General features: G+C 37.1%; 2 protein-coding genes across 4 annotated transcripts in view; one reads left to right on the forward strand and one right to left on the reverse strand.

Annotated features, from left to right (window-relative positions):
- Positions 1–27,493, forward strand: part of Plod (procollagen lysyl hydroxylase) — a 170,721-nt gene that overhangs the window by 111,840 nt on the left and 31,388 nt on the right. The window lies entirely within an intron of this gene.
- Positions 577–26,503, reverse strand: LOC145981151 (fibroblast growth factor receptor-like 1). The gene is made up of 6 exons (XM_083114278.1): positions 26,165–26,503; positions 23,482–23,631; positions 21,708–21,863; positions 13,071–13,259; positions 5,663–5,812; positions 577–2,740 (listed from the first exon to the last, which is right to left on the reverse strand). Exons 1-6 carry the CDS (start codon positions 26,339–26,341, stop codon positions 2,582–2,584), a joined length of 981 nt encoding a protein of 326 aa, XP_082970404.1. The 5' UTR covers positions 26,342–26,503; the 3' UTR covers positions 577–2,581.

Below are 27,493 nucleotides of genomic sequence, written 5' to 3' on the forward strand. Positions count from 1 at the left end.
TGGTGGCTCAGTGGCTAAGCAAGTCAAGCGGTAGACTTTCGATCTTGCTACCAAAGTTCTTGAGTTTGAATCCCAGTCTTAGTCTTAGCATGGTTGTCCTTTGTGAGTGTCTGTTTATCTGTTTCATATAGTCATTACTCTTCGTCATTGCAATTAGCCAAAACTGGCAGAAAAACAATTCTAAATTTAAAAAAAACAACACAAATACAATTATTTGAAAGTTAGTGGCTTTTAAGCTCTCCTTGTTGCATCTCCATATCTGCCAGAGTTTGCGCTCCCACAAGGATTATATCAACTTGTGTCACTAAATATGATGTGAGGAGAAAACTACATCACGTGTGAAAGGATTATTAAAATTTTCCAGCTGAATTCTGGAGCTGTTTACCGAAATTAATTATTAAAATGAATTGACCTGTTGTTTTTAAACATGCTGATGCTCCATGCAGTTCATTTTGATAATTTTACCATAACAATATCATTTATTTCTTTTTTGTTAGTTCTTTTTTTAAAATCAATCAAAGTGCTTAGTACTTTTCAACTTTGTATTATTTATTTTTCAAATATCAGTCAGTCAAACTTCAATTCACAAAGAACATAAAGTTTTCATTAAGAGTACAATATTATCTATAAATTAATACATTTTATTTATTTTTGTACAGTCATGAGCAAAAGTACCTTGCAACTAGCAACAAGGATTTTTTAGATTAGAAACAATAATCAGACAAAATTAATCACATATTTTGTCCACTAAATGTACAATAGAAAGCTCAAATAAAAATAGAGTAAGATATATTAATTTTCTTAACTTGATTTTTTTATGTGCAATTTTCATTTTGCTTTTGATTGTACACAAAATTGTATTATAAATTTTACTTTGAACGTCCAATCAGTTCATGTAAAGTGAACTACTTCACTTTACATGAACTGATTACTAGTTAACTACATAACTAGACATTTCTAAAAATCAGGGCTGATCCAATACCAATTTTTTTTATTAGCTGCTATCAGAATGCTTCATTGTGTCGTCATTATTATCATTACTTTTTCTGGGGTGCCGGTATCTTGCTGATTTCACTCGGGGAGTGCAAGTAACGAATGGATGTTTGAATCTGAATCCAAAATTATCCGGATCCTAAATCTGATATGCAAATCCCAGATTTGAACTTTGGATCCTAGATTCAATATTCCAAATCCCGTGTCCATTGGAATCTGAGCTTAAAAAATTCTGATCTCCACATTCCTAGTCTAAATTATCTTGAAAATTAGGCACAAAACACAGATTTTCATTAATTTTGCACCATTCTATGGTAAAATTACATTTTTTATATTCTAATTACAGTAGAGAGTCTCGCTTATCCGACATAAACGGGCCGGCAGAACGTCGGATAAGCGAAAATGTCTAATAACAGGGGTGTTAAGAAAAAACCTATTCAACGTCAAACTAATGTTATAATTTTACACATTACGAACCTAATACAGTAATCATGTTTTACAACAATACAGAAAAAAATTAACTGGAAAAATGAACTTATAGTTACATAATTGTCTGAAGTTAAACACAGTACGCTCACGCTCGCAACTTGAAGTTCTTGATGCCGGTTGATGTTTTTTTCTTTCCGGTTGTATGTTGGATAATACGGAATGTCGGATAAACAAGACTCTACTGTATCTTGTACGTTAACTTCTGAACGTTTCAAACTAAGACTGTGGTAGATTTATATGGTATAGTTGCAATTGAATACTTATATATAGGGCCATATTTGTGGTGATTAAAAGACCAAGATTTCGTTACAAAAACTGGGCACATTTCGAGATGGAAAGCGTATATAAAATACCATTTTGGTGTTAAAATGGTGAATGTAATCCTAAATTTGATTTCAAAACTACACTTATTACACAAAATAAACATTTCCGTTCTAATTGTATATTATTGTAGTTGTCAGAGTACTAAGTTTTTCAGTAAGGAGTCCATTTTTGCTTAAATATTTACAGCAGAATTAAACAATTGTCCGTGATTTGCATAACTCACAGGATTTTAGACTTCAGAAAGTGTTGTGTCTGTATATATACTCTAAATTTCATGTTTAAGAGTTTATTTTGCATGTTGTAGTTCATTTTGTGACAAAATATTGTAGGAAAATATACTTCACAGCTTTAAAAAGCATGAAATATGAACATTATAGTGTGTTATTTCAAATTTCGTGTTTCCGTCAAGAACAGGCCTTTACTTATATATAAACATTTATAAATATTCTGAAATACTAGAAATTTCAGGTTTCGATATGAGTGAGAATCATTAAAAGTACTGACATTAGCGTCAGTTTAAAATGGTATCGGTTCAGCTCTAGTAAAACTTCTTAGAAATGTTGTGAACTATTTCTATGCAGCTAACCTAATTTATTGTATAAAATCTCATTGGAAGGATAGATTTATAAGAATATAATATTTTCCACGGCATACAAACATTCTCATATACAGTTATCACAATCAGTGGCTGTCCAAAAGCCCAGGATTTCACATGTGAGTTGCATGATCCGAACAGCACTTCCCTCCCCTCTGGTGAAGGAAGCAGAGTTGCATTTCACTCAAAGTTAATGCTGAAGTCAGTTTTGAAACTTCTTCTATCGATGGAAAATTTGTTATCTGCGTAACATTCGTACAATCCGGCATCCATTTGCGTAGCTGGGTCAATTTCCATTTTGGATTTTACTTTTTCATTTCCAATTTTCCATTCATGTACCTGGAAAATACATTATCTTAAAAGTATGTTTTAAATTTGAGTTTCAACATATTCACTAAATAGAAGCATTGTAGAGAAATTAAAAAGGGGGATGCATGGAGTTGAGCAATGCCCATTTATTTAGTGTGTTCGTGTCTCGATCATCAGGTAGAGAAATTTCTCTGCATGATGCATCCTTTCCCCTTTGAAATTTCTGGATACAACTATAAGTGAGAGGTTGTAGTCAGTGGTAGACCTACCATATCTTCTAGAACCCATTTTTTTAAAAAAAACTTTGGCTGAAAGGGGACGTTTTATATTAGTTCCACCACTTTCCCTTCCCTAGGCACATCTTGTCTTCTCTTCCTGTTTTAGGATAAATGCAGGGAGCCTCCCCAGTGGTGCAGTACCAACACCATCGCCTTGTAATCAAGGGGTCCTGGGTTTGATACCCGGTGGAGACACATAGGGATTTGGTTCCCACTTTAAACTGTACGTCCAGTCCCAATTAGCCTCTGTGCATGAAGTGGACTTTTTAAAAATCTGACAGAAACCACTGCTCCATTGATTCATCCACACACCCCCTAGAATTTTTCACAAAGGCCGAATTGATAGTCATTTCTGGTCAAAATTTAGTTACACCCCCCTCAATTTGGACCCCCTAAATGGAAAATTCTGGACAAAGGCCTACACTACTCGAGTGGCTAAGCAAGATCACCACAAAACGTTACAGGTTTAATTTTCGCCCTGAGTATTGTTTCGCTTTGAGTTTGTCCTTCGTCGAGTTTCATTCAGTCACTCTCTTTGTCATTGTCGCAATAGTCAAAAGTAGCAGAAAAAGGAACATAAAACAAAAAATATACAAATAGAAATAAATATAGTTTTAAAGTATGTCATGGGAGCAACAACATATTTTATGTCAAGTTATACTGCACATCAATAGTTTATATTAGTATAGTGTTTCCATTAACTTACAATTAGGACTTAACCTTAACCGCGATAGAGAGGATTATGCTCAAATTCGGAACATAAGTTTTCATACTGGATTTAGATGTAACCACACATTTGGAAAAGGGGGGGGGGGGCACAGATGTGTAATTCTAATGTAATGATGCCTCTAATTTCATCAATTACATATGCAATGGATCAGAACTTTCCATGGTTTTCAGTTATAATTAATTCATTACCTCCACTTATTTTTGCGTTTAATTGAAAACCTATCACTTCTGTCTTCCAAGGTTCAAACGTAACTCAGCCAGGCAATGACCAGATTTTCGTGAGAATTTTTTTCTCACCGCTTTCGAGTTGTGGGATTCATACCCACACTGATGGACATTACACGATAGCCAACCTTCGTGGCAGAGTGGTCAGCAAGCCCGTAGCCAGGATTTTATTTTGGGGGGAGGGCTCAACCCTTATCAGCACTGGCGTCGCCAGAATTATTTGTAGAGGGGGGTGCATGCCATTTATAATGACAATAATAATTATTACCATGGTTATAATTGACATTTTACAATAATAACTATTATAAATTATTAAAAATAAACCAATTTTAATCCAAATTTATCATTATTATTGTTACTTTGCTACTCGATCCACCATGTGAGTGAACTGCTGCTGTCCATTATTTTTCTTACATTTTATAGTTAGTGTACTAATATTCATAGTTATTGTATTTTGTTATTCAGTTTTTACACATTCTGTTCAACAAAAGACTGAAAGAGAGGGCCAAGTTTTCTCATGATGTTTACATAACCTCTCGCAAAGAAAACTATAAATTATGGAAGCTGTGGATCCACTTATTCTTTGCATTAAATGGTAGAATATAAAAATATAATCTGGTTTCTCTACTATACACTAAACATTTTTCAATCTAATGTTTAATCCTGCCAAGGAAGTAAAATTAATAACCACTCTATACTATTTAAATTAGATCCCCCCTTAGCGCTCCCCCTGGCTACGTGTCTGGTGATCAGCATATGCTATGAAGCCAGATGTTCAAGGTTCCAACCTTGGCCGGGCACTAATGTATTATTGTTTTTGTTCCATCACTAAGTTCATCAGTTAATCATCCATCCTCATCTTTGAAATTAACCCAAGAGGTGGAATGCAACTGACAAAATAGAAGCAATAATTGACAGTAATTTGGTGATGATGAATGTTGCTATGCTCGAAGCAGGTACCAGTGCCTGCCTTGCTAACCAACCCTTTACCAACACCCAAAATAATGACTGAATCACACGAGTCTAGATTTCATGCTGGCTTTTCCAGTTGGACTTGAAACTAGTTGCTTGGTACTTGCTCATCTGCTAGTTTACGCCTCGCACAATACTAGTTTCCGTACTTGTTGGTAGACTTTCGTTCCCACATGGCATTTCTCAGACAAGCAACTTGAGGAAGAATGTTGTAGGGTAATACCGCTGCTATTTTCCTTACTATTACCAAAATTATGAGCTAGAAATTGGCTCGAAAGAAAATACGGTAGTCAAGGTTTACCCAACATGTTTTAAATAAAATTGGGTATGTATTCATATATGAGATTCGCAAAATTCATTTATAAAATAAAACAGTTTGTTCAACTAAATGTATGCATGTTATACATTTTATAATAATAAAGATTTCATTATCAGCTATCATTGCTATGGGTAAATTCCAAAATATTAATGAGCACAAATGTGCCTCATTTCTTTTTTTTTTATCGAGAAGGTAATAAAAAAATGCACAACCAACACTCAAAAACTGTTACCGCTTTTCCTCGCCATTATCTTCACATGACCAAACGTTTGCTCTGATTGGTTTTTACCACAGCATCTAGCAGAGAAGCAAGTTGCAATTAGAGCATGGTCTAGTCGTCAAAACCAATCTAGCAGCCAACTGTAAATCCAGTTCCGTGTAATTCGGCCTTAAGAAATAATTGCAGTAGTGAAAAGGATATGAACTTACGTGGAAGTAATGATGATACAGAAGTTCGGACCCATCCTTAAACCATGTGATTCGCGGTCTTGGAGATCCTTTCGCTTCGCACAGAAATACAATTTTGTGTCCCAGTACATATTCAAAGTCAAAGTGAGATGATTTTATTATTTTTGCACCCTGTAACATGGAAAAAAAGGTGTTAATAATGTAAATAGTAAACGTATCATGTTTAAATACTATATAACATGAGATGTGCACACACAGCAACAGTTTTAGCAGATGGATCAAGTGACTCAAAATTTTGGTTCAAGTTAATACATGATGATTTTTACAAATTTATCCTAAAATTATTATTTTTAAAACCCTTTATTCTCTAATGATTTAAGTTTGTTTTAAGTCAATGAATCAAGCTGTTTAATTTTGATGAGCAAGTCTTTGCAGACGTAATTAGTGCAAAACTATTCTCCGTGGGTAGAAATAACGAGATGACAAGTGTGTGTTTCGGGTGAGTGATTATTGCTATGACCTGATATTCAGAAGGTCACAAGTTCAAAATTACTTGAGATTTTAATGCTGGATGCACTTTGGCACTTTTCTGTTACTCTTGAAGCTTCATTGAATATTTGTTATTAATTTGAGATGTAGTCTAAAAGGAGGACCATTTTATTTCATACAACAACAACGGGAGGGGAGATTGCTATTTATTCTTCCCTTAATGAACATTTTTACTTGAATGTTTCGAGGGGTGGGGGTAAACTTTAAATTGTCAATCGGCCCGTACAGAACTCGAAATGCGTCAAATCAACCTTGATGCATCAATTGAAACAGTTTAAAGTAATTTTGGTTTCTTTGAAATAATTGTATCTGATAGTCACAAAGGTCCGAACAATTGCGATCTGAAGGGCTGAACGCTCCCCTTCCCCGTACCACATACGAACATATTGTCATAGTATATCATTTTCTCTCCCTAAAAACTACCGTCACTCTTTCCAAATCTTTTCTATTTCTTTGTTTTCTTAAGTGTTGATTCTTTGTTTATTGGTAATGAATTGCAGCCGACCTCCGTGGCAGAATGGTTAGCACAGCACGGTATGATGCCAGGGGTCCCAGCCTGGGTTTTCTTTGTGAGTGTCCATTCATCAATTTCATTATATCATTACCCATCCTTTTTGGAAATGGATGTTATAACGCCAACCATCGTTACATATACGCATACGCCATCTCCCCTCCTGTACATCTACCAGTGTTTTCAGTTAAGAGATGGTGTTTGTGCTGCAATTTTTCCAACCTATTGTTTGTCAGTCCTTGCTCTTTGGTATATTTGACCAGGATGGCAAATAATATGGTGTGAGGAGAGCGGAGGTTTTGGCTTATGCCTTGAAACAACGAAGAGCATTTTTTTCCAATCGAACAATGCAACACCTTGTTTTTGTTTGGAAGGTTTTTTTGCACATGATTTTCATATGTTGCCAGTAGCGGCTTTTGCCTATTCGCACGTGCACACCCAAATAAATCTGCAATGCAATTATTTTTTATTAAACTTATTCACTGAACACTATCTCCTTCAAAACATCAAACGTTCCCACACCCAATGGGCTCGCGGGGGTGAGTGGCACCCGACCTGAGTCGCCCAAAGGCGCACCTCGCTTGAGACGTTGATGCACTCTTGAGTACATCATAGTCCCATGTTCGGTATTTTGCCTAGGTGCAGTCTTCCCTTCAGAATAGATACAGTCAAGCCGGATTTCTCCCTTGGGGAAGCCTCCATTCATGCTTGGCATGCACTAGTATGCTAACTACCTACTACATGACATCGGGATTTGTTTGAACCTCGTTTCAATCTTAAAGAGATTTTTACCAGGCGGCGAAAATAGAATAGATGTTGGAAAAAACTACAAACTAGGAAGAGAACAAAGAGAAGGGAAGCTCCCGAGGGTAAAACCAAGTAAAGTTGTAAAACCTCGGCTGCGTCTAGTGTGCATTTCCTGTTCCATTGCAAAGTGAGCATGATGAAGAGGAAACTGTACATAGCGATAGTAGATACGTAATATTTAACGTTCTTGAATATTTGGAGGGAAGTTAGCTACTCGTATTATACATAGCGTGCAGCGACTGCAGTAATAAGACAGATAAGGCGAAAGGTAAAGACAAATTATGAAGCACGAAGAAGGGTAGTGTGGACTGAGTGAGTACTGTCATTTTCTTTATTCTCTTGATTTCGCTTGAGTTCGTTGGTTTCGTCAGTTTGTCATTAGAAATAAACTGATTTTCTGCATGTGGTCGTTGGATCGGCTACCTTGTTTGCAGGAGTGGCTGGCTCAAGATAAAATTTTCACCTGGGCGAGAAGGAATTTTGGCTCCCCCCTACTTTCCACATTCCTCCAATATAAATCATAACCATGTTATGTATTTACAGTTTTAATGACGAAGAATAATAGTCTTATTTTAAAAATACTATAATGCTGTTAAAGAACACGTGTATTGCAGGTATGTGTTTATTCAATACCTATATAATGACATCAAAGCAACGATAATCTCTGAGCTTAGATGATTTTGCAATATACTTATTAAGTTATTCAGCAGTAGCTTCAATTAATTCTTGTCAACAATAAATCCAATTGTTTTTAAAACCAATAGCCATGGAGCCGGTGGAACCACATAGTGGTTCGGACCCCTCTTTAAATTGTAGATCGTCTGTCTGTTTGCTTTTCTGTGCATAAAGTGGACTAGAAAATAAACTGACGTTTATGATTTGGCTCTAATCACTGAGGATGCAACGGTTTTGCGCCCGATCCTGTTTGTTTCATGTATGCAAATGTAATTATTCTTGTTCACATTTATCAGTGGAACGAGGGGAAAGTTTTTACTAAATATTTTGCAAATCTACAAGAATATTGAATATTGTAGATCGGCATGTCTATGTTAATAGTGATTTTGTCAGGTTATCGAATGTTGAATTATCTATACTCAATAGAATCGCTCTTTTCGTGATCGACGGAAAATTCACCGCGGTATTTCAAATTTGTAAATATTAATATTTTTTATGAAATCAAACTCTTCCATAGCCTCATTTTCAGTAAAAGGTGTTCATGACTTGGGTTACCAATACATTTAGCATCATTGAGGACGCAAAAAAAAAAAAAAAAAAAAAAAAAAAAAAAAAAAAAAGAAAGAAAAAAAAAGAGCCGAGTATTTGAGATGTTTATAAAACACTTCTTCTGGACGCGATGCTGAAGTGCACACCCATAAAGTCAGACCACGAGCCGCCACTGTATGTTGCTACACATGTTTACATGTTCCATCATCCAATACTGGTTTTCATCGCTCCAATAGTGACAGTTATGTCGGTTTACCTGCCCGTTTAACATAAATGTCGCTTCATCAGAGAATACAATGTTATTGAGGTGAATACTGTCGTTATCGATATTTCGCATCATTACTTCGCAAAATTCAATACGGCGATCAAAGTCATCTTCCGTCAGTTCGTGCACTGAACTCACTTTCTAGGGTTTAAACTTACTGCGCACTAAAATTCGTTGCACTGAACTCTGGGAAATGTCCAGCGTGTTGGCAACGCTGGTTGTCGATGTATGTGGATTTTCCACAAAAGATTGTAACACATCCAAAGAAACTGCCTCGTCGCTACACGATTTCGGCCTTCATGATCGCACACGGTCTTTAACACTTCCACTTGCTGCAAAACGTCGAATGGTTCTTTCGACGGTTGACTTCGAAATTGGGTTACGTTCAGGAAATGTAGCAATAAATAACTGTCGCACCTCGGTATACCATCGCTTGCGATCTTCATAGCCACGCTGAGTAACGTAATACGTTCTCGTTCACTGAGCTCCATTTTGACCACTGACACGGACACAAATCTCCTTCCTTTGGCACAACACTCGCCAACATGAGCGACATGCAGAACGTTCGCAAGGACGATAACAAATGCAACTGAACTTCGAGGAAGTTGACTACAATCTACAAGGGATGTGTACAGGTAGAGTCCATATCCAAACGAACACTGATATTGCTGTCCGTGGAAGGGAAAGTAAAACAAATACGTACCTGATGCTCTTAATTCGTCGAATAAGATTGTTAGCTACAAAGGAGTATGTTACGCTATTGTAAGGAAGGATTGTTTAGACTGGCATTCTTTAATTCGGCAATTTGCGATATTATGTTGTTTTCAACAAACTATCAAAACAACCCGGGGAAAGGAAGAAACTAAGTGAAGTTGAAGTCACGGCCTCGAAGTAAGGTACCATCCAGGCATTCGCCTGCGGGAACTGAGCAAAACCGATCTCCCGATCTATCACCCTTGGATTACTTTATGGGGCACATGAGGGACAAAGTGTATCGCACCAAACCACACTCCCTGAATGATCTACGGAATCGCATTGTGGACGAAACAAGAGGACTTTCTCGGGATATGCTGCAACGTGCACTTTGCGGTTTTTACGATCGGTTGGCATATTGTCAGACAGTCGACGGGAAGCAGTTTGAGCACTTGCTTTGAGGCATTCTGTAAGTCAATGTCATGTTTTCTTGTTCATGGTCTTTCTAATTTGCAGTGTACAGTTACCCACAGGAATACAGTAAACAATTCTTTCAGATAAATATAATTTTTGCAGTCAAACGTAGCACACCCTATCTCTTCCACGAATGGCGATAGGTCCAAAATGAGTTCGGATTGTCGTTTGTGGAGCGATTCTAGCCTAAATTGATGTGTCATTACTAGGGAACGGAACTTTAGGTAAATAAATGTTTTTTGTGCGATAAGATAGAGACCCTCGGTTTTGCAAAATTCTGATCATAGCCTTATATGTCAACACAGCAAATTTTATTTTACATAAAAACACATATTTTCCAGTTTTCGGTATGTAAATACATCTTTTGCGAATTTTCATTGTCTTCATCTACCTCGAAATCCAGGAAGGAAAAATGTTTATTCTCCGCACCTCTTCCATATCGAGAGTGTTAGGTTTAGACTTCTGGAGCCTCGCCTACGATCCTATTGGGTGAAAATATTACCCCCACTGGATCTAACCCTCAAGTGCTAATCTCTAAATGTACAGAATTTTTTGGGAAAACCAAGGTTTTCAAACGTTGTGCCAAATTGCACGTGTTTTGGAAGGTGAAGTAGAGGAAGACGAAGCTTTGGAAAACTTCAGTGTTAGTGGCATTTCGTGCTTCAAATATGCAATAATTGTTTCTTGTGACGTGGAGCGATCTTTCTCACAATATAAGATGCTTTTTAGAGATAATCGTCACAGATTTACAATGGAGAATTTGGAAAAAACTATGGTGATCCACTGCAACTCTTCCAAAAAATAGCTCACTAAGAGGTAAGCATTTAGAAACTGATTTCAGGGGTTTAAAATGCATGTAATATTTTGTTTTTGTTACCAATTTTTTTTGTCACACATTTTCCTGTTTTTATCACATATTTTCAACATTTATAACACATAAAAAAAAATATTTCTTTTTAACACACAAAGTTCCGTTTCCTAGTCATTACATACCCCTTTCCATTTGAAAATAGTGTGTGATATCCAAGATGGTTGCCATGATGGCCACACCCCCATTCAATGCAGTTTCCGCACCAATACCCAGTTGCAACATGTAATGTTCCTCCGTCCACGCGTTTCGTTATTACTGGCCTGTCCCGATACTTTTGGCTAACCCTGTATACCTGTACTAGGATTTGTTAAAATTGAATATTTGGAAATCTAAAATTGTATTTAGTTGTGGCTAACATTTGTTCACTTTCTTTCTTAAGAATTACATTCGTATGCGTAAAGTTCTGTAAAAATATCAAATAAAGTAGTGTGGCCATTTCCCACCCAGGATGAAGCCTGAAGCAGTATTTTTTACATGCATTAATAATTAAAGAAAGTCTGAATCTCTTATTAAAGTACAGCTTCAGTTTTCCCTTGTAGTAGGAGTTTTTCATTGAATAAAGGATTTTTTCCATTAAATTTATTGTTAACCAAAAAACAAACGATAAAAATATTGTGAACCGAAAAACAAAATCTTAAAATATTGTGAAGTATTTCTTGAGAATAAAATCGTGTTTGTCAGAGACTGCACTTATGACATATGAAAGCGCGAAATAATACTTGTTTTCAAATGTAGGTATAGATACGTGTTTAGGTACACTTTTGATGTTCTACACTATGGCTTGTAACCCCCCCTCCAGTTTTGGCAACTAATCGCCGCTACTGTCCAGTTTGCAGTATTAAATATGACCATTATATTATTATGAAGGACATATTTACGGGAGTTCAGGGGTCCGGACCCCCCTCGAAAGACTTTACTAAAATTAAATAATAAAATAACTTAAAAAGTAATGAAAATATACTAATGTTGGCTATTTATTTCTGTCGAACTTATTGGAAAGCAAAGATTATATTGGGATCATACGACTTTGAATAACAGTACCAAAGAAGATTTATGCAAGATTTATTACTACTTTTAATAAGATGCATAAAATATTAACAAGAATATTACTTTTTGTCAACTGGATCTAACGTAATTTTTTGATATTCAGTAAATATTCAATTTTGTATCTATTTGACATTAATTTCCTTGCCAGGGCAGTTTTTTCGTAAGCTAAATAATTAATAAGTGCTGTTATATCACTATCCTTCTACAGTCTTCTTACCTATTTATGTAATAAAGGTATGATATTAATCTTATTTGAATATAATTTTAATTTAAACGTTATTATTATTTTGAGGCACTTGTTTCCGACCGCCCCAAATATATTTCTAGATATGTGCCTGATTGTTAAGGGTGGGATAAAAGCATTTCAGGGTGTACTGCGGAGGGAGGGTAACCCTGAGGTTCCCCCCCCCCTGATGGGGAAATTTTCAAATTGCACTGCCCATTATAGACATTTATTTGGGGGAGGGTGTCCGAAACAAGTAATAATAATAAAATTAAATACTAGCTATATTAAATTAAATTAAAATATAAATAAAATATGTAAATTAATTAATATTGTATTGTTATGATTACATGAATAGGTAAGAAGACGTAGAGATATAACGGTATGTATTCATTAACTAACTTACGTGTACTCAAGGTCGCCAAAATTTGTACTAAACAACTGCTATGGCAAAAAAAAATGTCAAAAAGATAACGAACTTATATTTATTGAATAACGAAAAAGAATGCTATATCCAGTTGACAAGAAGTAAAGTTCCAGATTAATATTTTATACACATTATCATAAATACTGATGTGCACAAATCTTCTTTGGTACTGCCCTTCTAAACCGTATGGTCAATATAGACTAATCTTTGCTTTCCAATAAATTCAGAAGAAATAAATAACATTGATTATACAATAAATGCTAAACAAGTCAATTTGCATTATTTTACTTTGTAAAGCTTTCAGGGGGGGGCTAAATACGTCACTGCAACTTCCTTACCTGAGGATTGTTGTAGTATTTATCCGATTCGGGGTCGCGGTACTGCCCCGTCACCGGAAGTCCAATCTGCAGCCTGCTCTTTGACTTTCCGCGTCCCTTACCCCGCCTGGTCTCGACGGGCGTCCACGGGGACAGCAGGAGCAGCGCTAGTAACAACACCTTTGCCACCGCGTTGCAAGCAGCCATGGGTCAACAGCTGTGCCTTTTGGAAATTCCTCTCTCGGCATGCGAGACGCGGGAATGACTGAAGGGGCAGCCTAGACCTTTGGGTGCCTTGGATCATGGATGTCTTCCCCCGATCGCGTCACTTCCTGTCTGCAATTCCCCCTCCCCCAGCGCGGAGGTTGTTAAATGGCTGTGAAACTAAACCACGGGGTCGTCAGGGGTGTTATTTTACGCAGCCAGAATTCGGTTAGTGGACTGTTCAGATTTCCACGCAGGTTTGCTGGCCATGTGGGTGATTAGCAAGCGCGACGCTGTGACCTTATGCAATGTGAAATGCGGTGATCCGCTCGTGGCTATTTCGGCATCCTCGTCTGCTCTTTTCGGTGCTGCGGAATGGTTAGCACAGCGCACTATGACGCTAGAGGTCCCGCGTTCGAATCCCGGCCTTGGCATGCGCGATCTTTGTGAGTTTCCCTTCTTCAATTTTATCACATCTTCACTCATCTTCATCGTCGCGGTAAGCCAAAAGTGGAAGAAAAGCGACGCTAAATAACAAAAATCAAATCTTTTCGGTGCTCTAACGCAGAACATTGGCATAGCTAGACAAGGGCTCAAAGAGCTTGGACTCTCGAAATTTTTCCAAATTTCATTGCTCACAATGACATTTTACGTAACAAAAGCATCAGGGTGTGGGACTTAATACCAGGGTTGTTAAAGGTCCAGGAAATTTAAATAAATTCAATTCCGGTCCAGGAGAGAAAATCAGCAAGCGTAAATCGGTTCTGGACCGTAAATAACCTTTTTATTTGTAAATTATTTACATTCGGTTCAGGAACCTTTTTTCCGACTGAATTTAAATTCGGTCCAGGAACTTTTTCCGGCTCAATTTAAATACGGTCCAGGAACCTTTTTTCCGGCTCAATTTAAATACGGTCCAGGAACCTTTTTTCCGGCTCAATTTAAATACGGTCCTGGAACCTTTTTTCCGGCTCAATTTAAATACGGTCCAGGAACCTTTTTTCCGGCTCAATTTAAATACGGTCCTGGAACCTTTTTTCCGGCTCAATTTAAATACGGTCCAGGAACATTTTTTTCCAGGCTCAATTTAAATACGGTCCAGGAACCTTTTTTTCCAGGCTCAATTTAAATACGGTCCAGGAACCTTTTTTCCAGGCTCAATTTAAATACGGTCCAGGGACCTTTTTTCCAGGCTCAATTTAAATACGGTCCAGGAACCTTTTTTCCAGGCTCAATTTAAATACGGTCCAGGAACCTTTTTTTTCAGGCTCAATTTAAATACGGTCCAGGAACCTTTTTTTCCAGGCTCAATTTAAATACGGTCCAGGAACCTTTTTTTCCAGGCTCAATTTAAATACGGTCCAGGGACCCTTTTTCCAGGCTCAATTTAAATACGGTCCAGGAAACTTTTTTCCGGCTCAATTTAAATACGGTCCAGGAAACTTTTTTCCAGGCTCAATTTAAATACGGTCCAGGAAACTTTTTTCCGGCTCAATTTAAATACGGTCCAGGAAACTTTTTCCAGGATGAATTAAAATACGGTCCAGGAACTTTTTTATTGAAACAACACGCAACTTGGACCGAATTAAAATTGGGCTAGAAAAAATGTTCCGGTCCTGCAGCGGAACTCAATAGAACCAATTAGAATTTATGGGTTGCTGAGCCTTTTAAAAGCCCTGCTTAATACCACACAATATACGAAGGGTCTATAACAAAAACTTTCTCAGACGTCCAAAAAAACTGATTTTTGTTTCTTAGTCTCAAGTACAGGTGTCATATGGCCTATACAATTACAATTTCAACATATTACAATTAATAAACAACAGACTTCCGTGACGGAGTGGTTATCACTGCTCGCAGCGACGACAAAGGTCCCAGGTTCGGATCCCGACCTGGGCATCAGTGTTCTTTGTAGTACATCCCGGAAACGGCTTCTTGCAGACTAACGAGCTCTGGCGTATGGAACTACGGCCAGTATAATCCTCGGAGGACTGTGTTTTTTCCTCATGTGTACTGGGTGCCCTTTTACAGCCTCAGCTTTTAGCCCAAGTTAGAATATTTTAGTCCTTAGACGTTACAGTTGTTAGTTGTACTACTTTAGTTCAGGAAAGGGGCTGACACACCCAAAATTTTAAAATCAATTAATCACTCATCATCATCTTCGTGATTAACCAAAAAGTTCAGAAAAGCAACGTAAAATAAACCCAATCAATTAATAAGCTATTAATATTTATATATTTCGTAATATTATCTACGAGCAATAAGTAGAATATGTTGAAGGTTAAGTCAAGAATTATGGAAGGTTAATATTTTTTTTCAGTCCCACAGTGCCACTGATTCAACGTTAATTATATTTAATTAGAAAAATTGGTTATTCAATATGAACCTATTAGCTTACGTATCAGAGTGGTAATTTTTAATGATAACCAATAACATTTTATATCATAATCCTCTTTTGTTTACGTTTCATTGAATTTTGACCCTGTAGTGAATTTACACTCACCTAAAATAATTCCTTCACTTCGTGACTTCATTCTGTAACTAAACGAATATTGCATATTAACTACATATTTTTGATTGAAGTATTTGAACATGATTTCATATAGTATTTTATTTAGAATAGGATTTCAGTAATTTTGGATACTTTTAAGCATTCCACAACAATCCGTGAAGTTAGGATAAATAAGATTAGTTTGCTTAATTGAAAGCACCAGCTCCCTATACAATATACACAATTATTTTTACCTGGCCCGGGGTTTCGGTCGAGTGCCTGATTTGCATCTCTCTAGGGCAGGGCCACAGGATTTTGTTCAGGGGGAGGGGTGTAAACGAGGCATAATGGTGTTACCCCCTCACAAAGCCCTTTTACCTGCAATGTGAAATGTCGATTTGACTAACTAACTAACTCTCTAGCCTTCTTAAACCCGAAGGTTCCTGGATGCAGCAACACAGACCTTCCATCTGTCCCTATCTTGAGCAAGATCTATATACTCTTTTCCATCCCTACCGATTTCCTTTAGGTCCATCTCAACGTTGTCCCTCCATCTTCGTCTTGGCCTTCCTACAGGTCTCTTACCATCAGGTTTCCCAACAAGAATCCTGTGAACTCCTCTTTCCTCTCCCATTCGTGCCACGTGGCCTGCCCACCTAAGTCTTCTTGATTTAATTATTCTAATGATATCGGGACATGAATACAAATTATGTACTTCTAAATTATGTAACCTTCTCCACTCACCTGTCTCCCCATCCCTTTTAGGTCCAAAGATTTTCCTAAGGATCTTATTTTCAAATACTCTCAATTTATGTTCCTCTTTCAATGTAAGGGACCAAGTTTCACACCCATATAATACTACAGGCAAAATTACTGTTTTGTATATTTCAACTTTTAGTTTCTTAGATATTAAACGAGAAGACAAAAGTTTATGAAGAGAGAAGTAACATGCATTTCCTGAATTAAGCCTACTTTTTATTTCCTCTTTAATATAATTTTCACTTGTTAATATTACTCCTAAGTATTTGAAATGTCGATTTGTCGATCTAAAATTCTATATCCCTTTTCCGGAAGGGCAGTGTCCCCTTCCCCCCTCTCCGAACGTCCATGAACAAAAGTAAATCTTATTGTAGATTCCGGGGTGCTGAATGACCTTAATTATAAATTACAATAATTATTGTTGATTGTTTTCATGTTTTGCAACACCCAGGAAAAGGTTTGTTTGAAACGTCCAGGCAAATAATTTTCGGCAACCAAACATTTGTTTAACAAATGATTGTCACCAAAACCAAATTCTTTTAATAATCATACCCATTTGCTTAGAGTTACAAAAAAATTTGGTCAAAATTTCCACATTTGGTAAATGCTACCAAACCTGTTTTGTCGACTCAAACATTATTTTTTTCTGTGAATGGGGAATGTAACTGCAACGACACGCAAATATTGTATCCTGTGGCCTGGATGTAAGGAATTAATCTTTGGGGATCTTCATAAAATAGCAGAACGTAGTTGCTCGAAATTGCTTATAATTGGATTGCATGACATGCTAAATATATTTTTCATTATGTTGCTGTATGACGCAAATTTAGCTTATTGCTTCTCGCAAATTTTACTTCATTTTGCAGGTAGTTTATTTACAGACTTTCTGGTATGATGACCCATAATATTTAAGCAAAAGAAGTATTTCTTGAATATAGGAACATTCTATCACAGCGCACACATATCCAGGAGACGTCTAATGGACGACTTCTGGATATTCGTGCGGAAATTCTGGATATCCATAGGATGTCCCGGAATGTCCAGTAGACATGCATAGGACGTCCCCTGGATATCCATATGTCCGTCCAGGGGACGTCCATAGGATATCCAGGAAGGATGTGTTTTGGACATTTTGTGGATCATTTTTCGATGTGTTTTGGACATTCTGGATATGTTTCGGACATTCTGTGGATCAATTTTGAACATGTTTTGGACATCCTGTGGGAGATGTTTTTAATTTACGATTTATTACTGCATAACAGAGTTTAAGTGCTAACACAATTGAGACTAGATACTATGACTGAATCTTTACATGGATATCAAAACATTTATGTCAAATTTGTGGCAACACGTGGACGTAATACCACATATCTCATGAATATCCAGGACGGGATATCCCATAGACGTCCCATGGATGTGATCTGGACATTGTGGATATCCTATGGACGTCCCTTGGAGATGTGTGCTGTATGGGTTCATGGAAAGGTTTAGTTGGAATGGAATATAATACTGAAATAACAATTAACAATTTTCCAACACATTTTCTCTAAGGTTGGTCCCTGACTAGACGCTGACGTCATCTCAACTCATCACCTGACCCTTTGCTCACACTACACTGTTGTCGCTGTCTATTCTCTAATACTCTCGTTCCGATCGAGAGACTCGTGACTTTCCTTTTTTAAATTTACTTCAACCAGATCGACATTAATATGCGACTTTGACGTACCAAGGTTCTATGTGCCTGTATATTTATAGATAACCCATAGTTTTTGTTTACAGTATGTAATTATAACGTTATCAATCAGCGGCAATTGTGAGCCTGTACTGCACGGTTGGCGGCATAAAATTAAGTTTTTCGAGGATTCGTAGCGTCGATTTGAGGATTCAAAGAGAAAAACTACATTAAGAAACCTTTTTCACTTTAATGTCTGCCTATATAGCGTGAATGGTTGTGCGATGACACTCGGTATGTGTTATTATTTGCACTATATACTGTTTAGTGCATCATTTCTCAACCTATGGGCCACGACCCACTGCTGGGTCCCGAGCGGGCGTTTGGTGGGTCGCAAAGTCTGCTCGAAAAATTATTTACTGTCTTAAAAACCTATTACATTTAAATTACGAAGATAAATAAGTATATTGTTTTAACAATTTAAATTCAACCCGTGTTGTACGTAGTCTAAACTCTGCATTTATGTTAGTCGCGCTCTAGCATTGCTTTTTACCGGCATCTCTCTGATGTTTAACTCAAGGAAATCTGATATCTGCCGTTTTCGTTTCGGTCGCAGTTACTTATGCCGTTCTCCACCTCATATTTGTGAGAAAAGGTATTTTCATCTCTGGTTCAAGTGAAAAGCAAGTACAGAAATGCACTTTCAGATTTACGACTTAAGTTAACCACCATTGAACCCAACATACCCCCAGCTTATGCGGAAGAGGCAGCCCCAACAATCGCATTAATTCGGTGAGTAAAGAAAAAATGCTTTCAATTTCAGCGTATATGTTTGGTTAGATGTTAGACTAGAGTAAATTAGTCTTTTAAATTACTTATTTACTTTTCTAGAATGAAGTATATGTAATTTGTTTAAGCAAGCGTAAAAGGAGGCTTCTCAAAGTACTCAGTGTTAGCAAAAATATGATTATAAACTGGGTGCACACCCCTACAAGCATTACTGCCTACAAGTAATGTCCTTCAATGTGGGTCCCGGACTGAAAAAGGTTGAGAACCACTGGTTTAGTGCCGTCATTTAGTTATTGTGTCGCTTGAACGTGGCCCGTGTGACGAATGGAATTACCCTACTTGCCGGCGAAATTGGATATATGTTTCTCCTCGATAAGCACCTCGGAACACTGCAATAAAGCTAAATCTGATGAACAACATGTTATCAACAGATCCATGCTGCCGTTAATGTTAGTATTTGCTTTCATATGGACGGATGTGTCGTGTTGAAGAATTTGTATTCGATTCTGTATAGATTGGTTAGGTGATAGGTGGTAAACCGATATGATGAATGTTGATAAGTGTTTTATTACTGTTCTTACAGTGCTGCAACATACGCACATTTTAGGACATCATTTCTACACAGTGTGGTATTTAAGAAATTTCAAGAAGGGGGGGGGGGAATTCTGCCAACTGTCTAGAGACAGCATGAGATAATGCTTATATATGTTGTTGCGAGACCCGATATTATATATATATATATATATATATATATATATATATATATATATATATATATATATATATATAATATGATTGGTTGATTTGGTGTTTTAAGTCCACCTTTATGCACAGTAAGGCTAATCGGGACTGGACCTACAGTTTTAAAGTGGGAACCAAACCACTCTGTGCCTCCACCGGGTATCGAACCCAGGACCACTTTATTACAAGGTAACAATTTTAATTGGTAAATGGGGTCTCTCAACACTTCGTTTTATGTCACTGAACTTTTTTAAATATCTTTGAACAAAACATATTTTTAATAATTGATGAAAAATTACCGATGTAAATTTGTATCTTGACAGAAAGAAATGGCCAAATCCTCTTTATGATCAGAGCAGCTAATCGGGACTTTGCCTACAGTTTTTAAAGTGAGATTTTGATGCCCACCGCCAGAAACCTAACTTTTGGAGATCTGAATCAAACTTGGGCATAACTTTTGTGAGGAGACAGAATCAAAACGTTTTCTACCCCATAAAAATAGCACCCAAGACTACTTTGCTAAATTACTGTTACATTTGCGAAATCATAAAAGTTACTAATTAACTTGCATCTCAGGACCCAGGAGCTTAACACAAGTTCTATTAGCTTGTTAATTGTGAAAATTTGTTAGGTGGGCAATGAAAGATAATGTATATGTAACTTCATCACTATATACATCAAGCCATCCATGGCCACGTAATTTTACATTTGTTAAATCTCTCATGGGCAACAAACAAAGAAACTCCACACTTGACTACTACCTCCATCTTGTGTAGATGCACTTGCAAATTTTCAAAACCGATCCTTTGATCAACACAGCCTTCACTGCCACCAGCTTTATCAGATTTCGTTCATTTTGAAGCAGATTCCTGATATAGCAGAGTCTGGAACTCGTAATGCTCACTTCTTTCACTAACATCCTAGCTTCACAAATAAATCTAACTGATTATTTTTTAAAAAAACACACTGTTCTTTAAAAAATGACTTCGTAAAGGGCTATCGCGTTTGCGTCAAAAATTCCATGTAGGCTATCTTCGTGTACTATTGTTCCACTCATACAAATAACTTATTGTTTCCCCCCCCCCAAACATTTATAACATTTATCAAGCAGAGAGGGGACATAAGTATCCAGAGGGGGAAATTCCCCCATCCTCCCTACAAATACCACACTGTTTTTACATACGATTCTTTGGGGGAAACAAGCTAGTGCAGAAGTAATGCGTGTGAACACAAACTTTCTCAAAGATTACTGGCCAGTTTTTGAACACACATTTTGTCAGAATTATGTGGTTTTCAAACCAAGTGGCACATATTGCCAAGAGATCTCTTCCATACATGACACCATACATTTTTTTTAAAAATTAGTTTCACGAAAGTATGATCAAGAACTTCTATATTATCCTGTCCAGAACTTTCACCTCAATTACTTCCTTCTTCGAAAGCTCAGTAAATCACATTATGTCAGTAAGTTGCAGGAAGCAGCAGCTGGTTTTTATATTACTTACTACTAAATACCTCTATCTTTTGAACTTTGCGATAAATTAGAGGGAAAACACATCATTGTTATTAGTTATATGTAACAAATGTGCATAAGAAATTAGACTTACTGTTCTAAAATAAAGGAAAAGGTTCTATAGTGATCCCACTTTGTAACTAAATTACATAACGAAATGTGTTATTTCTGGGCATTAAAGAAAACCAAAGTATATATTTTTAGAGCATATTATGGAAAAATGTAGCATTTAATTTTATTTCTCGTCACAAAATTACAATACAAATGAAATAATTCGGAGTTTATAAGTTTATAAGAAGTGAACATCGTATTGCTATACGATGTGGGTTCTAAGAATTGCCAAAATGTGGTATGCGTTGGGCAAAATATTAGTGACGATTTCACAGGTTACAAGGCGGTTCAGTCAAGTGTATAACGTTTATATAAACGGTGTATAACATTAATCACGCAAGTCTTATTCGAGATTAAACTCTTGGCGAGCCGCAATCAGTACGTGTTCATGCCGTAATCGGTTCGAAAGCCCCTTCTGTCGATGGAATACTTGTTGTCCGCTTGGCATTCGTAGTAGCCCGCATCCATCTGGGTCGTGGGATCAATCTCCATCTTTGATTTAATAATGTCCTCCCCAATCAGCCATTCGTGGACCTGAAACAAGATGATAATTGATAATTACTTCTCAGTTTTTATTACGTTACAGAAAAAGGTTTATGTACAATTTCAATTTTTTTTAATCAGAGGGTGTTAACACAATATGAATTTTCATAATTTTACGGGGCTTTTTTTCTGAGCCTCCTCGTGACGTATACAGCCTTGTAATGAAAAACTCAATATGCTGACCAAGGCAGAAATTTATTTTATTATAAAACATAAACTAACGTAACGTTTCAACCTTCTAGCAAGGTCTTCTTCAGACTCTGCACCAAGTACAAATGTAACAAGGTACAAAACAGGACGATATATATACACAAACATTACTCCCCTCCAGACTATTAGAAAGTTGTTCTGGAACACACTAGCAGGTGGCTATCCCTTGTCGCTTGTACTCGCTCCCACGCTCGAGCATTTACAATAGAATATCATTTTAATGTGGCAATAATAATCGTAGAGACATACATATGTAAAATATTCGTCCTGGCAGTTTCAGCCCACAATCATCAGTTTCATTTTCATATAATGGTAATGTCATGGAGATAATGCCTATGTTTACTTGAGTTTCAATTTCACCGCCTCTTTCACCTCACAATCAATATTTGGAAGCCCACTGGGACAGACAAATGACGGTTATTCGCAGGGTTGACAAAGTTTGTGTTTTTTAAAAAAGAAACAAAACAGTTTTTTTTGTTTTAAACAAGAACCAAGAAAACCTGTTTTAAATAAATAAAACGTGTAAAACATAATGCCAAGAAGACTTATTTTCTAAGAAAAATGGTTAATAAGAAATCTATTAATCATCCAAGGATGAATTGTGTTCCTATTATAAAGTAAATGCTTCACTAACTTCTTAAAATACACATTTATGTTAGTCCTAAATCTCGCATGTAGGCTGTCCAGAAGCTTCAACTAATCCACAGTTGCCAGGCCCCAGTGACTCCACGTGATAGCTACTTTTTTTTAATACCACATTTTATCGTGAATGCAACAATACTGACATTAATAACAATGTGCATTTTGCAGTGTGTTAAGTGAGGAACAAAACAGTTTTTTACACGTAGTATTCAGTTTTAAAATATTTTAAACACCTGTAAAATAAACATAAGCAGGTGTTTTAAACGTGACCCACGGGTATTCATCATCATGATACATTTCTTTGTTAATTCAACATACATTTTCAGCCACTGAACAGATTTTTATGCACAGTAAATAGAGTGACACGCATTGAATGAAAAGGCACAGTTACAAAACACGCAAATAACCACAAACTATCAAACATCAAGTATCAAAATGTGTTTTAAACAAGTCTGAAAAAATCATGTTTAAAACACTTCGTTTAAAACGTTCTAAACATTTGAGAAAAAAACAAAGCAATGTGTTTTAAACATACCAACCCTGGTTATTCGTGTACTACTGGGCTTCGAGCGTATATCGCTCGTTTTGCCTGTTCGAGCGTTATTCGCTCAATCGAAGACTATCTCGATTCCGTACACCATCTAGCGTCGTCCGTGTGAACTATTTAGCGCTCGAGCGAAATAGTCTCCCTGCAGTACTCTGGTAGACATGTAGTAAGTACCTTTTGTCTGTGTAATTTGTGACTGTGTATACTTGCCTGGAAGAAGGTGTGGGCAAACAGCTCGATCCCGTCTTTGAACCATGTAATGTGAGGCCGTGGAAGGCCTTGTGCCATGCAGAAGAACGTTATCTTCCGCCCCAACATGTAATCTGTCTCGAAGTGAGATGATTTTGTAATTTTCGCACCCTGAAATAAAGCACAAAGTATCAACAACACTGTTGTTACGTGCAGGAAAGAGTAAATATAATGTTTCAGTGAAAAGTAGGAATGAACCGATTTGAAATTTTAACACATTCTACCGACCCATTATAAAATTGCAAATGTATCTTAACGAACAATGAATGGTTCATTAGCTTCCAGCAGAGGCGTCTCGTGAACGCATGCGGTGCATGCTGCGCATGCGCCAATTGTTGGGAAAAGGACAGCTTGCTCTGCGACGACATTCATGAGCATTTTTACATTCTAATTTCTTCATATAGGAGAAGTATTTATTTTACACGAGAGCGCTGAACTAAGCTTATATTACATTTCTTGGATCTGAAGTGACGCATGCGTCAATTGTGGGAAAAGAATTATTAATTTCTTTCACTTCAGATCCAAGAAATGTAATATAAGCTTAGTTGAGCGCTCTCGTGTAAAATAAATACTTCTCCTATATGAAGAAATTAGAATGAAGAAACGCTCATGAATGTCGTCGCAGAGCAAGCTGTCCTTTTTCCCACAATTGACGCATGCGTTCACGAGACGCCTCTGGCTTCCAGTAAGTTTCGATTTAGGCTTAGAAGGAGAAACTACATATTTGGACATTATCATACTTGACAAAACCAATGTGAATTGGTCTTTTGTGTTCATAAAAATAACAAAGCGTCAGAAATTGGCACTAAATCGCAATCGATTTGTAGATATATATTGGATCTGTAAAGTTACACAATTTTACACCGATATGACTACATCGGCCAATATCAATCTATCCCTACTTATCATACTCGCGATTAATGTAGAAAGGTACAAAGCGACGTAAAATGTCACAAATGTGTAAGAAATTTAAAGCCATTGGGAAGGCCCGGAAAGGGTGGGCGGCAGTTTCTGGAACCTTTGCTACTGTTGCCAACTCGGCTGGCGGTGAGACATAAACCTACACCCTCCAGAACACGGATCCATCACGCTAATCACTCGCTAGCCCATCGGGAAGTCCCTCTAAGATTCAAGGTACTCCTCAACGCGCCCTAAAATTTTCACGAGAACCAAATTTATGGTTATTTCTATTCTGCATTTACCCTTACACCCTCCTAAATAGTTCACTTATCCCCCGATGGAAAATCGTGATTAAGCCTTGGCTTGTAGCGATCAATGCTGAGCAGGATCTGAATGGAACGGGAAAGGGTGATCACGGTTAGATTGAACTCGCCAAAGGGTAGATAGAAAGGCTGCGGCAAAGACGTCAGTGTTCAGGAATGCCAGAGTATTATAGGCGATAAGCTTTAACCTGGTTCGGTTCCCGCCAAAACTTCTTTACAATCTCTGTCCACAGCGAAGTTTGGGGGATAAACCGAACCATGAAATCTTCAGTGCATGGGCGTCGGCAATTTATAAACGAAGCACTTTATTTCACCTCATTTTGCGTCATTGTTTAAAAATGGTCTTGAGATATCGAATTTGGTACGAAACTTTCATAATTTGCTACACTGAAACACTGTTAATTTGTAACTTTCACACATTTTGAAGTTTCTTATACTACTGCGTATGCTGCTACTGCTACTAATGTTAGAAGTAACTATTATGTAATCTTGGCTGTAACAAGTACTATATTATTCATATAATAAACTTATTGGATGCTAAAATAAACTAAACTAAAACTGCTACTGCTACTACTGCTGCTACTAGTAATAATAATAATAATAATAATAACATAATTTAAAATACCGATAATGTAGGGTGACCAGATATTTGTTGACCAAAAAGAGTATAGTCGATAGGTTGAAGGTGCGCATGCATTTTGCTTTTTCACGGGGTCCGCAAAAATCCCGCGCGACTTCTTGACAGTCTAATTATCCTGTAAATTATTCAAAATTAAAACTTCCTTTTTATTTTACACTAATTTTGCACAAGAAACTATATTTTGACTACATAATATCTATTTTAATATTCTGATGCAATTCTTGAATATTCTAAAGCAAATTTCTTGGTATGTTGATGCATATAATTGGAGGACAATATTTACACACCAATATTGATCAATATTTTGAACAAATTTTAATTATTCCAATTTTCAAGTATCTGTATCAGCATCGGTTCAAAGTGGTATCGGCTCAGCCCTAATCATTATCATTAAATTCCAATGAATTTGAAATATGTTTTGCTTGTTGATGGAATATGAAAATGACACTTGAAATTGTTCATAGGAAATTCTTGAGTCAAGGAGTTTCAGTACTTCAGTTTGTTGACATCTTGACGTTTTCCGTTCTGTGGATTTTAAGGCATTTTTACGCGTAAAATAATGAATGAAATTAAATAGCAAGGAAAATAGTATATTTGGGATTTTTGCAAACTGAAAAGAGTATAGAGTATATGAACCTCTAAAGGAGTATGTCTGGTCACCCTAGATAATGCAATAATTTTAAAAATGAACCTCCTTTTGACAAACTTCTGCATATGTCACTGGTCGACATCTTCGATTTGACGCCCATGCTTTAGTTACATAGCAATGGTGCATACTTACATTAGGATTATTATAGTAGTTTGCGCTGGCTGGGTTCCTAAACTGGAAGTGCATGGGGAACCTGGAAAAGTCCCCCCTCCTTCCACCTTTTCCTCTACCTCGACCGCCCCCGCGCGCCGGCTCTGTTAGCTGCACCACCAGCAGCACCAACAGAAGCAGCAGGAGTGCTCGCACCATGTTGTCACTGACCCGGCATGGCTCCTTCAAGGTGTGTATGTATCTTGGCGGTACTTCTCACTGCAAAAATGGATCCGCGAGTGTTGTGCGATGTGATGTGCTCCTGTCGCAGACTCCGCTGAAAGAGGGACTGAGGGAAGAGGGAAGCCCGTGTGTTGTTGGCTGTCAACCTGTCACTCATCGGGGACATCGGTTGCTTCGCCAATGTGCGAGTCATTATGGTGAAAACGGGGAGAGGGGGTTATTTTGTGCGTATCGCCAGCCACGCACCGTGCGTGAGGCTCTTGTGAGGAGCGTACCGTCATTGTGGCCCAGTTTTTGCGGAGACACACTCGGGTGTCCCAATAGATTTATTATTGGGACGGCGTGCTAACCGGTGTGCAATCACAGCGCAGAACTGTTATTTTGACAAAATCCTGTTTTCCTGCTGGCTGCTTCGGGGGAGGAGGGACTGTAATGTGGTCGCTTCTTGCCCAAGCGGTGGGCGTAATTTTGCCTGTTTGACCGCGAATTACTTCGTAGGTAAACGCGGCAACAGTGGGTCACTGTTATAAAGCCGGTTACCCCGCCAGATGTAAGGGCCAGGCACGTATCTATAAATATATTTGGGGGGTCCGAACCAAGTGTCCCAACAACAATAATAATAATAATAATAATAATAATAAATGTTTAAATTAAATATTAATTAAAATATGTAAATTTATTTATATTGCATTTTTATTATTACATGAATTCGTAAAAAATATGGTATAAGAATATATATATATCACATCATATATTTATTATCTAGATTGCGTGTACTTAAGGTCGCCATAATTTGTATAAAAACAAGGGAATTAATGTCAAAGATAAAGAATTGAATATTTATCGAATAATTAAAAAAAATGTTACATTCAGTTAACGAAAAGTAAATTCCTGATTAATATTTTATGCATATTATTATGAGTAGTAGTGTGCATAAATAGTCTTTGGCACTGTCCTTCAAAGCACTATGATCCAAATAGAATAACAATAATTGTAATAATTAAATATAATAATAACCCTTGCCTTCCAAGTTCATAGGAAATTAATAACCTTCGATAATAGTACAATCGAATACAGTATTATGCTGAAAAGTACATTTTCCATTTTATTTTAGCACTTGGTAAGTCT

The sequence above is a fragment of the Lepisma saccharinum genome, chromosome 29, assembly GCF_977018435.1.
Source record: "Lepisma saccharinum chromosome 29, izLepSacc3.1, whole genome shotgun sequence".
NCBI lineage: Eukaryota > Metazoa > Arthropoda > Insecta > Zygentoma > Lepismatidae > Lepisma > Lepisma saccharinum.